At 31.4% G+C, this 14,167-nt stretch overlaps 1 protein-coding gene across 1 annotated transcript; it reads left to right on the top strand.

Moving 5' to 3' along the window:
* The first annotated feature begins 689 nt into the window (after positions 1–689).
* Positions 690–1,558, top strand: LOC143189495 (uncharacterized). Its single transcript, XM_076393844.1, has 2 exons — positions 690–1,114; positions 1,400–1,558. The coding sequence occupies exons 1-2, from the start codon at positions 821–823 to the stop codon at positions 1,430–1,432; spliced, it is 327 nt and encodes a 108-aa protein (XP_076249959.1). The 5' UTR covers positions 690–820; the 3' UTR covers positions 1,433–1,558.
* Positions 1,559–14,167: the final 12,609 nt, after the last annotated feature.

Raw genomic sequence — 14,167 nt, 5'->3', positions numbered from 1 at the left:
TGAGAAGTGTTAGCGGACGCTAGTCAATTCGAACAACTACTTATTATCTCGTTAAAAGCATCCTATTAACCAATAATAGGTACCTTTATACTATTACATTTTAATTATAATTTAATAATATTTAATAAAATAAATAATCTTCAATGTTTTTTAAAAAATTACACGACTCTACGAAAATAAAATTAACTTTATTTTATGATTTTTCGTTTAGATATGAACAAAAAACGAAAAGAAAATACCTTTTTTGGTATAAAGTTTACTTTTGTAATAGTTATAGTAATAATACTCATATTTGAATGTTTTATAAATTTTAATTATTTTTAATACATTTAAAAATACCGCGCGATTACAGTGGGGTTTAAACGTTCATATAGCGCTGATAGATTGTACTAGAGTGATAACGATCAAGTGTTTTCTACAAATCTAGAATACCTTAAAATGTCGTCGTGAAAGTGTAAATATGATGGTGATGCATTTTGTTATATATGTGGGCAATTTATTAAAGTTCGAGGTTGCGAAACATATTTTGAACTGTCCTGTTCGGAATCAAGACAAGGTATGGGCTCCACATGTTGCTTGTAAGAATTGTAAAAGTTATTTGGAAGGTTATCAGTAAATTTTAATTAAATGGTGAATTAAATATAATAGACATATTAATAATATAATAAATATAAGTTAGGGTTTATGAAACAATTTGTTAAAAAACTGGATCAAACCTCAGAAGCGTTTGAATACTTGAGGATTTTTTTTCCGAAATTATCAGAAGAAAAGTTTAAGGCTGGTGTTTTTGTTGGTCCGCAAATCAGACAGATTTTCGCCGATGAAAAATTTTCAACGCTGCGGAATCGTAATCAAAAAGCGAGCGAGAACAGTTTCTAGATTTTTAAGAAATAAGAAAGCGGAAAAGTACAAAAAGCTAGTTGAAAATATGCTAAAAATTTTTAAGGCCATGGACTGCAAGATATCATTAAAAGTTCATGTGTTGCGTGCTCATTTAGATAAATTCAAAAACAACATGGGAGCGTATTCAGAAGAGCAAGGAGAACGTTTTCACCAGGACATTATGAGCTCCGAACAACGTATCACTTTTAAATTTATTTTCTACTGTTCACTGGTAAGTTATCTTGATAGCAAAACTTAATAAAAATAATTAAAATGTTCATTTAAATGGTTTCATTTTCAATTAAAAATTAACAATATCGTTCAAGCGGTTTCCTAAATAAAAAGCAAACCTTTTCATGCCATATATTTTTTCGTCCAATTACGGCCTAAAGAATTGGAATTTAATGTTTTAAAGTCAAAGCCAAATTTTGTGTTGACCCGTGTTATTTGTTACTATATTATTAAAAATAAATTTGAAAATTATTATTTTTAAATATTTTAGTCTCTTTTTTACCAGCTAGGGCTTATCTGGGCTGGATCTACTATTTAATATGGGCTCCGAATCACGATCCTTTGCATTAAGGCCACCAACTGGCGGGTGGCGAACTTGAAGATCATCCCAGAAGACCCCGGTCTTATTTAGTCTGATTATTGGCGTGACTGGGATCATTTTACGTGTTGGATTTTGCTCTCTTGCCTCAATGGACAATCACAAATGTTAAACAACCACAAACACAAATTTACGACCATGCCCCAGCAGGATTCGAATCTGCGACTATCGAAACAGTAACGCTTTCAACATTGCGCCAATCAAGCCATTTAAACTTTGTTTACATCACAATATATGATATTTCTAGTAATATGTTTGTATAGTATTATATTTTTTAATTACATATAAATACATATATAAATATTTACATTACTTTTCATAAGTTTGTTATTGTTCGTATACAAATATATCAATAACTTATAACTGTGCATTAGAAATTAATTAATTGTGATAATAACTGCTTGTGAGATGTTTTGTGTCACTTTATTAGAGAAAAATTATGAATTATTGTCAGGTTTGGCTTAACTGTCTCTAATTTCATTAAATTAATTAGCTTCTTAGTTAAAGTTATTGCTTCATTATATATACTGTATCTCGTATCTTTTTATATAATCACACAATAGGAGAAACAGTTCAAAACACGTTCATTTGCTAAGATGAAAAATTATATATAATTATAAACCAACGTAATATAATCTTTATAATCTCTATATTTTATTACGTTCTCATGCAAGTGAGTCAGCCATTGAAACCTTTATTATAATTTGTTAGAATAGGAAAGGGATATGGTCACCTCTTCAATAAGATATTAATATACTGGGTTCAACTCTTCATCATATTATTTATCCTTTAAGTTACTTATAATTAGGAAACGATGAGCTGTAAGCTTTGGTTATTGGGAGTAGCCTTTGAAGTAGGCATGTCGATATTTCGATATATCGATATTTCAAGACATTTCTATATATGGACTTTGATATTTAAAAAAAATATCGATCCATCGACGAACAAAAAATATTGATAGTTATTTTTACCTCCATCGATATTATTTTACTCCAACCGTATTTTTCCATGCAAAAATTCACTTAATGAATGGGTCAAGAAATATCAGAACAAAAGCTGAATACTCTCCTTCAGAAACCCTGGGTTATTAATATCGATACTTTAATTTGCTACTCAAAAGTTCGATATTCTCATTTACAACTATCGACACTTAATTGATTTGATTTTAATTTTATTTAACTAAATTAAAATATATACTATAAAACAACTATAGAAAATAGTAGGTTGCATTAAAATAGTAAATATGAGCGCATACAAATATTATATAAAAAGATATTAAACCGAAAATAAATTTGAATATAAAATTTGAAAAACGCAAAGTGCGATATTTTTGTTAAAATGAGATGTATTAATTTAACGAACTATTAAATAACCTAACCTAACTATTAAATTCGAGGATTTTCATATTACTTAATAAGATATAAACTAATTAAAGCTTCAAAGGAAATTATTATTAAATTAATCATGAAAAACTCAAAATTGCATTTTCTATATTCATTACTTTTGTTCCCATGAAGCAATTTTAGAAACTCATGGCTTTAGTGTGCCTTTAAGCCTTCAACGAACATTCAGACAGCTTAGCAGTGGATGAATCAACTATTCCCAAACGTTTACATGGCTATGTCAAAAATGACTCCTACAGGACTGAATATGCTATTTCGAAGCGCCAAAAAATTGAGATTACTAATAAACCCATCCAGAGATATTAATAATAATATAACATAACGCTCGACCACGTGCTGCAAAGCAGATTAAACACACAAGTGTTCCTCCACCCGCCCTTTTCTCTAGGCCTTGATCCCTCTAATTACTACTTAGTAGAAGGGTCGTTCGTGGTTAGACTCAAAAAAATATATCGTTCTTCGAGATTGAATCCGTAAATTATCCGAAAGAAGGAAAAAGCGTCTACCGATGAACAATACTTTGAATATAAAACATTTTTAACAAAAAAATTGAACCGACTTCAAAAAATCAATAAGGAACTCACTAAAAAGTAAAAATTAATCAAACTTAGATTTTTAATAAAAAAAAATTTAATAAATAAAACATAAATAAAATATGTACACAATAATCGTTGTAGTAACTAAATAAAAACCTTCTTTAACCTATCTACTACACATATTTTATATTATACTATATACACACCATTCAGCTCAACACCTAACTAAACTTATTTATCTAGTTACAATATTATTTTCAAGGATCATTTTGAAGTCCGTACGAGCAACAAATTAGATTCGTTTTGTTTGTTCGTAATTTAATTTTGTGTATATGACACAAAATCATATTTTTATTTTGGTATTATTTTTATTTATTGTTTTATTTTATTTTTGTATCGATTATTTTGTTTTGTTTCTCGGTGGCTGATATCCCTAATTTACCCAATAAATTATGCAATTATTTTATTAAGTTTTACAATGGGTAGGTCAAGTAATGGTACAGCACGTATGATGCAAAATAGTATTAAAGAAACACTTGTTGAAAATGAAGAACGATTAGAGGTGATTTGATAAATGTTACAACCAAACAACAAAAAATCGGTGCTGCCGCCGGGAATCGAATTTGCGACCTCCGCGTATGAACTGAATCCTTTAACCACTACACCATAGAGGCAGATGCCTGTAGTATTTCTGTGGCTTTCCATATAATTCGGTTAGTGCTTAAAAAGCAAACTGAATTGTTTATTGCATTGAACGACATATTGGTAAGAGAAGCCTCAATAAAAACTCCTCAAAAATCTCTGAAGGCTATAGCGACCCGGTGCCTGCTTTTATCATCAGCTTACCTAAATAACTTCAAAGTATATAATTACGTTACGTTGTCTGTACATTCCCATGACATTTAAATAAATATCCTGTAACTTCTAACCGTTGAGGAGAGTCTTCCATCACATCAGTTCGGCATTAACATCATACACAAATATCTGATTATTTTAGATAAAAAATGTGATATGTGAAAACTTTGTACGTGCCTTTGAAATTTGAAAGTTTCCCTTGATTTCCCCGGATTCCACCATCAGATCCTGACTTGGTGCACAATTAACGGAAAAATCGATTAACATACAGAAAAAGAAAACATATAGTCGAACATAGAACCTCCTCCTTTATGCAGTCGGTTAAAAAATACATCGTTCTTTCGCGATGGAATCCGTAAATTGCCGGAAAGATGGAAAAATGTAGCATCTATCGATGGACAATACTTTGAATAAAATACATTGTACCAGTTTTGCCTTTAAAATCCTTTAAAATTAATGTATAGGCCTAATAAAAGTACAAATATAATTTGCAATGATTATCCATTGTAATAAAAATATGGGTAGCTTCCCAACTTCACTGGTATTTCTTGCTTAAGGGCTATGCTAATTTTTGTATCTTTTCAGTTTTAATATAACTATATTTTAAAATGCCTAAGAAAGATGAAGACAATATAATATTTGAGAAAATAGTACGACATAGTATTATTTTGGAGTTTTCTAAATAACAATAATTTTGGGAAGGTAGAAAATTCCATAAATTTTGAACGCAAGTCTACTTGACAAGTGGCCATCGCTGAGGCGACCATCTGGCCAGTAGCATTCCCCGTCGCTGGCGTGGTCGCTCGCGCGGCTTATTTACGGCCAGCCGTGGCGCCAGCTGGGCACGGTCACTGATCCGCCGCTGACGGCCACACCGAGGTCCACACAGCATCCAACCACGCTGTTGTCACGCCTAGCACCAATTCTTAATTTATTTATATAAATATAATATACAAAAAATATAAAATTAATAATAAAGCCGTAACAAGTTTTTAACATCAAAGTTCCAAGAACTTAATAAGTTGCTGGTATTAAGATATTTTGTTGATTTCTTTTAATAACTCCACCAAATGATTTTTAACAGCCATACCGTCTAGGTACCAATTTTTTTCTTATAGCATCTATTACAAATAAGCGAAAAGTTATCGAACATTCCCGTGATCACTTTTAAGAAATCTACCCCTTTTTCGACTTCTTCCCATATAGGAGATTTTATCAAATTTGTTTATTTAGAGACTTCTTGTTCTCGTTGAATTGACACGTTTCGTTCAAATATCCTTTACGTCTTTATCCAGCTTTCTTTTTTTAGTCTTGTTATTCGGGTTTGCAGTGTGCAATTTACAACTTGGAATCGGGACTGTGGCAGGATGGGTCAAGGATATTTTTTAATTTTTGGACATGATGACTCGGGAATAGTATACCGAACTTTCTTAATGTGCAACATAACTATGGTAACAAACCCGAAATGGTGTTAATTAAGTTATTTTATGACCTTTTCGACGGTTGAGTTTGTGAATTCACAGACCAATGGCACTTTGGCAATTTTTGCTCTGCAATGAGAGAGTAAATAATTACTCTTTTAACGATTTTTGATGGTCAGCTCAGAAGACTGATTGGACGGTAGTTCAACGGTGCTGATTTATTTCCTTTTTGCAGAATAACTGCAATAAAGACGTGTTTCCAGGAAGATGAACATCTTTGCAGCCTGAATTTCTAATGTGTGTCAGCTCAGTGAGTTGTTTCTGAAGATTGTGAAGTTGTCAGGTGGTAATAACATCCAGATTTGGTGCTGTGTGATTATTGTTGCGATCATTTTCGGGGTTGGAAAAATGGTACATACATTGGCTATCGCATTGGTGACGATTTTCGTTGACAGGGTTGGTCATTTGAGATGGTAAAGTTTCTGCCAATAATTCAGCCTTTTCCTGATATAAAATGCAAGTTGCTGATTATTATCTGCTTTAATCGGAGATATTTGTTTTTGATCTGCTCTCCCGATGTTGTCAGCGTTGTGTGATGAATTGAGATTGAAAAGCATGGTTTCCCATTGTTCCTCTCTCCAAAGTTTGTACCGTGTCTCTGACTTCTCTCTGTGGAGTATATTCTTTTCTCTGATTACATTTTTTAATTCTCTTTAGAAATCTGTGAAACAACGATTTGGAATTTCGTTTGCTGATGTAACTTAAGAGTGTATATTTTGGATGTTACTATTAAGCTTAGAGCGCCATTCTTCAATTTGGTATTCGTGATTTAACCTAGGTATACGATCCGATTTCAGTAATGTAATTAGAGACATTTTCTAATCTATTTTCTTTTTATTGGCTTAAATAAGGCTTCGAGTAATCTAATATCATCAACAATGAACAATGTCTTAATCCAGTTCGTGGAGAAGTGATAGTTTGGCTGGACTGCCTACGTCTTTATTTATAGAGAAATCAATGATTGATGGGGTATTTCTCTGATCAGAGTAGGCTGGTTAGGAATAATGAATCCGAAGTAGATATATCGATATATCAATATTTTTGTAAGCCGATATTTTTCGACATTAAAAAAAAGAATTTTATTTTTTAAATATTATAAAATACCATTAAATAATTTTTCATAAACTGTTTAAATTGGTACTTAATTTCAAATATATAATGACTTAATTGTAATGGTTTATTAAAAGTAGAATTATCGATATACAAATTATCGATTTTTTTCTACGATATATCGATATTTTTTAAAAAATATCAAAAACGATATATCGATATTTTAAAAAATATATCGATATGTATATATAAATATCGATATTTTTCTTGGTGGCCAACCACTTCAGCCTGAAGTTTAAGGTATTGCTGAAGTTGAAAATTGCCTCGTATTGAATTATGAAGTGCATATTTTTCATCATTTTCTATAACTTTTTTGTCGCTAAAACGTTGTTGGCTAGTATCGATCCAGTCATGGATCAATTTTTTGTACTTCTTCTATTTTTCTCTTTATTTTGAAGATGATGATTTTGCGTTTGTTTCCTAGTATTGTTTGTAATATACTACACTTTGTTCATCTCACCATATACCCAGCAATAGCAGATCTAATAGCCATGAATATTCCACTTCGGTGTCGATATAGATGGCTCTATCGAATCAACCGATATGTTTTTGCACTTGGGAACACCGTACTAGATCTACTTTTCATGACAAGTCACAATATAGCACACAAAACTCTTTTTTTTGTCTTGCAAGCAATGAAATCGCGTTGTTGAAATGATTCGAAATGAGATTTTCAGTAAATTTGTTTGGTAGCTATTTTCCCTCTTTTGGATCTTTTCCATCGCATATAAATATCTAGAAACAAGTTGTCAAACAAGTAGTAGATTCATAAACTACTAAGTTTTTTGAAAGTATGTTAAGAGTTTGAGCTGGCTTGTCGTCCAATAAAACTTCCGATCCATTGTCTCGGACATTTTTGGTTCTACAGTCCGTTCTTTGTCATTGATGTCAACATTACCACTTTTAAAGTGTTAAAACCAAAACCAATAATGAGTTATGGGAAATATTTTTTAGTTTGCCATTTCGTGTAAGTAAAATATAAAAAAATATAATAAATTGGTAAACGAATTTTAGGACTGAGGAGACAATTAGAATTTTAATTTAAACGATAATGTTCGAATCGATCAGTGTATTTTCCTTGTTACTTAAATGTAGTTGGTGAATTATTTATCCAAGACTTCATCGAATAATTTGCAAATATCTTCCGTTAACTAACTACAATTGTTTTAGCACAATGTCAATTATAGATTGAAAAACAATTACAAGCGGTTTTCCCAGCTGGAAAGTGCAAAATTCATCGTATTGTCGTGAAAGGCCGACGTCGCAAATTAGTTTTAATTGTTACTGTTAAACGAATCGCGGCAAACGTGTCCACGTTTCTAATTAGCGTTCTAAACGCTTGTAACGCGGTGGTGGAGGTGCGAGCTGGCGCCACACGGGCCCGATTCGAGAAGAATATCATGCTCTGTTGCCACATTGTTCACTTTGATGAGAAAATTTAAAACACGAAGAACATAAACATGTTTTTTTATTAATTACACCTTACATTAGATATGCTTGGTACAAACTCAATTTACAAGTTAATTTGGTACTACTGTACTTCTGTTGTAGTTTCATTAATAAACAAGCAATACGAGTACATGATAAATAAATCGCTACATATTTCTCAAGTAAACAACACATGAGTGGATATAATATGAGTGGAAAATAACATCGTTTATGTTCATCTTTAAAATCTATTATATAAGAAATAATGTCTTCTATGTGTTCTTTTGGTGGGTTGTTCTGCCTGCGAAGATTTCTTCATGACATGAAATAAAATATAATGTATGTATATGAGGTAATGTCACTTAAAGTAAAAGTAAAATAGTGTATAGTATATGTTTATGGATATCAGTTAGAATACATATTATTAGTCGCTTTAGTCTACGTACTTCACTATCACGTCGCATACTTAGCTGATTAGCTAAGTATGCGACTGGCACTCTTCCAAAGTACTTCGCATGAACACGTTGAATTACACACGTTATGGGCTCTAGAGGAATACCACGTTGTATCACTTCATTCGAGACATCAACAATGGCACGAAATATTTTACTTGGAACCGCTGAATGATGGATATATTAGATTTGATAGCGGTATCCCATAGTTGGATTCCATATGATCACACAAACACGTTGAATTACATTCGTTAAGGGCTCTAGGGTAATATTGCGTTGTATTGCTTCATTTGAAACATAGTACGGAGCATTAACAATGGTACACAACACTTAATTTTGGAACCGTTGAATGGTGGATATATTAGATTTGCTAGCGGGACCCCATAGTTTGATTCCATATGATCAAATAGGCTTGAGTAACTATAGTAATAAAATCATTATCAACTCATAGACGTCTCTTATAGAAATTTCTCACTTTTTACTAATATACTGCCGCTGCATGCCGGAGGTCTTCGGATATTCTTCATCAAATGTTGCTACCACTGAAGATTGGCAGCAACTGTTTTGGTCTTCTATATGTCAATTCGGTCCTCGATTTCGTCAATCTTAATAAAGGTGCAGAATGTGGCTTGACTTGATTTGAATTCGAAATAATTCAAGCTTACATATTTCAGGCTGTAAGAGTGTTCATGTTTAGATACTTAGCGGCGGAAGAGTCAGATTTTCGTCTTCTTTGTAATATTTCTCCTCTTCATCACACACCACCTTAGAAAAGAGACAACAGCAGCAGATTAATCCTTTTGATGTATTACTTTATTTGTCGATGCCATTTTCTTCATCTGAGAACTTGGTCATCTGCACTTGTTCTAACTTGATCCCGTTCACATTGGCAACAGCAGGTTATTATTTGTTAGTTATCAATATTTTAGTCTTTTCGTTATTTTTATTTTTAGGCTATATAGCGGACTATTTTATTATTATCAATGTTAGATATTATTATTTTGATTAATAATGATCGAAAACCATTACCAGTATTAGCCAAATATAACGCTACCATCATCAAAAATTAGGTGGGTCAAGAAGTTTGTAGCTTTATACGGGACGCCATGGCAGTTTTTAACTTTACGCATGATTGCATGTACCATGTTTCAAAACAGTCAAGAGACAATATCTGCTTTGTAAACAACGGCCTGGATCTTAAATGAACTCGATAATTCTTGTAAAATTCCTGAGGGTGTTCAAAAATGTTTAGGGGAACATATAAAATCACTCCACATAGAGCTGAAATTAAAACGAAAAAAAAAATTTTTAAGGCAACAATTGCACGATTTCCCACTTAATTTCTCTAAGTAAAAAATTCGCTAAATATTTCATAATATATTTTTTTAATTGTAATTAGAATACTGATTAGAGAACTGATTCATAAACTTTTCCAAAATATCGAACAGAGCTACAAAAATTACCAATAGCTCAGTGAACGTGTTATATTAATAGTTAAAAACAACGATGCTATTATAATATAATTATATCAATATTCAAAACATGATATCAAAAGAGCCAACATCTTATATTAATTATGTAATGGATCAAAACGAAGTTGTAAAATTTTCAAGTGAATGTTTGAATTTACTTTATTAGTCAGGTATGTCCATAGAGTAATAGAGGTGCAACTCAATAGGGGACTTTGGCGCAAAGTTTTGCTTTGTCCAACATCCAGAGGGCGTTATAAGTGGCCATTCAAGTAATTTGATTGGTAAATTTAAATCTCCATTATAGCCACCTGTAAGAAAAATATTTTACTGTGGAGACTATTGATTGGCTCTTTAGTAATGTTTGGCACGTGACAGCCTTGACGTCATGTTTAATTGATCAATGAAATTTAAAAAAAAACAATTTTTTTCTCAAATAAATTTATTAAATAAAATTCAATTAAATATAAATATAATATGTAAATATAAATATAATCTGTAAAAATAAATAAATATAAATATAATCGATAACAACAAATATAAATATATAATGGAAATTTATCTACAAAATATAAATATAATATAAAAATAAATATATCTATAAAATATAAATATTATATACATATATACAAAATCATAAGTAAAAAACATGCATTGCAAATCAAAATTATCTCTTCCGACTTTTTCTTTTTTCATATTTGTTTAGTGCCATCAATTTAATAGGATCTATCAGAGTTCTGTCTTTTTATTTTCTTATACTGAAAGCAAACTTTGAGTCTTTCCCTCTTAATATTCTGTTCACTTGTTTTACTCAAAAGCATATAGCACACCTTTTAATATTTTATCTGACAGATCAATATGGAATGTATCATTGAAGGGCTTTAAATTTACTTTTTTTTAAATATTTGGCAAATATTTTGTTATATTATCGACGTGGTAAAATCGCTGAATAAAATACAGACCTCTCAAACACCTACTGATAGTATAAAAAATAATTTCGTTGGAGTCTGGGGCACAAGATATTGTCTTGCCTCTGTAAAATCAATTTGTGGGTCTACTGATTTATTCATTGTAATTCAATCGTATGTAAACAAAAATCACACTTAATTTCTATTTTCAAAAGTTGTACTAAATAACCCGGCATGCATACTACGGTACAATGTAAAACTTTGTTTGCTCTTATAGGAACATCTGGAACTGAAGTTATAGAGTCAAGTAATTAACGGTAAGAATGAAGGGGGGTTACTGGCTGAATTAATACAAACTTTATTATTACCTTCAGGAGTCTGTTCAAATGTTGATGACGTTTGCTTCGAACACCCTGGTTGTGGCCCTGGAAGGATGTAAATAGGCACTACAAATATAGTAAGACAGTTTAGAAATTAATGGTAACAATTATGAACAGAAATGTGACTGACTCCTTCAATTTACCTTCTATATCATTTTGATTTTGATTCACTTCCATTTGTACATATTCTGGGCTCGTGGTATTATTTTCACCATCATTAAATTGTTCATAAGTACTTAAAGGAAAGTTTAAATATATCACAAAAATGTCTGTTTCATATTTAACCCAATCAGTTTAAAATGTTTAATGTTTTCTACCCATTTCTTAAAAATCCCCGTGTACTTTTTTAACAGAAAACGATGATGCATTTCAACTACCGACTTGTATATACTAATAAAATAAAATAGTAATTTAATCGATAAACATTATAAAAAGCTAACCACACTATTCTCTATATAATGCACACTGAAAATGGCGTACAAAATAAATAAACAAATCATAGAACGAAGTGAACCAATCCGATCCTATCGCGGCTCTTAGCATATCGAATAAAACCAAAATTTCCTTTAAAGTTAAATCTCTATTTCTCTACGGGTATGCCCTCGCAATTTTAGGTATTAAAAAATTCTGCGATATGGCAATCCATCACGGCTTTGGAACGTTACTACAATTTTAGTAAAAAAAGTAATCGTAACTATACATTTAAAACAAATATTTAGATGCTAAGGTGTCTTATTACAGTTTCCTGTACTTATTTATGTTTGCAATGATCATCAACAATGCGCAAGTATATAACAATAAATGTGTGAATTAAGTTTAGAAAATGCATGTGGCTCATATGAACAGCTATTTATAGCTTATTCATGTGTTAGGAAATCGTCTGGTCTGTATGTGTAATCAGTAGAAATAATCAAATGTAAGCAAAATAATAAAAGGCTAAAATATTGTGTAAACAACAAATATATGTTTAAATAGTAGGTATGATTATTGACAACGAACTTCTCGCAAAATAAGCACTTGACATTATGGACATTACCATAAACAGTGAATAAAATATAATTCTGTGGCTTTACTAATAGTAGGAATATTTCAGTGATATAAAAACTAGGTCATGAATAGGACACTAATTCAATATTTGGTGTGACATTTGTGGTGCATTTTTGTAGTTCATGTTATTTCAACATTAGCGATACTACAGCCCTTAATGATGTTAATGTTAATGTCGATCCTATGCTGTAAGATATGAATCGCTTTTCTCCTTAATAATGTTGGGAATCTTGGCTAAGAAGATATCCTTTTAGGCGAAGTCAATTTTTATTTACTTACTATATAGTTATGTAAACAACATAACTGCAAAAGTCATGTACTACGAATTAGTGATTTTTTGCTGTTTATTTTGAGATGACCGTATTGGAATCGTTTATGAGTCTGCTGTTATTTGACGGTATATATTTGATGATGATATAGTGTAAGTATTTATTAAGTGTAAGGATATAGTAGACGAGGATATTTCTGGCATTTCCTCGCAGATCAAAGTAGTTCGAAAATGTGCATTTTGAACGAATCTTCGAACGAACGAAGCTTCCGTAGGTGTTAAAATGTGGGTACCGTGGTAATGTTCGGGCACCAAGAGATACATGGGTATCAAATAAAGACTATAGAACGGATGATCATCAATTCGATATTTTGGGATAAAATCCACTGTTTGAGCCTATGTGTGAGCGTTTGCATCTACACGATGAGCAATTAGTGGGGAAAAATAGACTGGCCTACATTGCTCTAATAGTACTGTTGCTTCGTGACCGATAATTTAATAAATTTTACTCACATTAATTAAATTATTATAATGCGAATATTAGGTGCTTATTATTTTTATTTCCGCGTCCTTTTCTATGTATACTTTTTCTACGATTTCATGTATTTTGTTGTACTCCGTGATGTGAAGTTTAAAATAAAACTCAAGATAAATGCAAAAGAAATTGACTTTGAAGTTCATCAGACAATTCGTTTTTTTGAGCTTTTCTTAATTTTTATATGTCTTTTTATACCATTTATGATAACTTTATAGTTGCTGAAGGCTAGAAAGGTTTCAGGTTCTTTGTAGGAAAGCCTTTTACAAATTATTCCGTTAATTCCAACTTGGTAGAAGTTATTATTATGGTAGTATATTTTTTATTCACTACATCTTACACTAGATATGTTTAGTACAATCTTAATTTAAAAATTAATTTATTGCTGCTGTTATGTTGTACTTGCTAATTAATACACAGCAAGGCGAGTACAGAATTAATACATCAGTATGTAGTTCCCAAATTACTAAAGCTAAAATTAGGAATACATTTATACACGTTCGTGTGGTTTGATACATTTCAATCTTCTGGTTTTCTGCGTGTTGTCCAGTAGCTGTATTTCTTCCACGTTGGTGTGTTTTAGCAACCTTATTTCATGTTTCAATGCGAAATCTTGGATCACTTCGTATATCCACTTGATCGATAAGCACCGGTAATTAATCGTAGAACTTTATTTTGGATACGTTGTGCAACCCCATATTTGCATGGTGTCCAAATTGGCTTTACGATTGACTGACAAACCAATCTCTTTGATTTTAGGTCAAGTTGAGAGTATCTTCCGACTAATCTGTACACTTACTTGA

This window comes from Rhynchophorus ferrugineus, unplaced genomic scaffold (genome assembly GCF_030347505.1).
Source record: "Rhynchophorus ferrugineus isolate W39M unplaced genomic scaffold, kcgeb_rfMv2 rfM1, whole genome shotgun sequence".
NCBI lineage: Eukaryota > Metazoa > Arthropoda > Insecta > Coleoptera > Curculionidae > Rhynchophorus > Rhynchophorus ferrugineus.
Note: the sequence above shows the minus strand (reverse complement) of the source record. Positions and strands in the feature narration are given on the sequence as shown.

Bases quoted from the DNA above. Each gene is read 5' to 3' on its own strand.
- LOC143189495 (XM_076393844.1), top strand. From the start codon at position 821: ATGAAAAATTTTCAACGCTGCGGAATCGTAATCAAAAAGCGAGCGAGA. The intron at 1,115-1,399 runs GTAAGTTATCTT...CTTTTTTACCAG, and splicing joins TTATTTTCTACTGTTCACTG to CTAGGGCTTATCTGGGCTGG.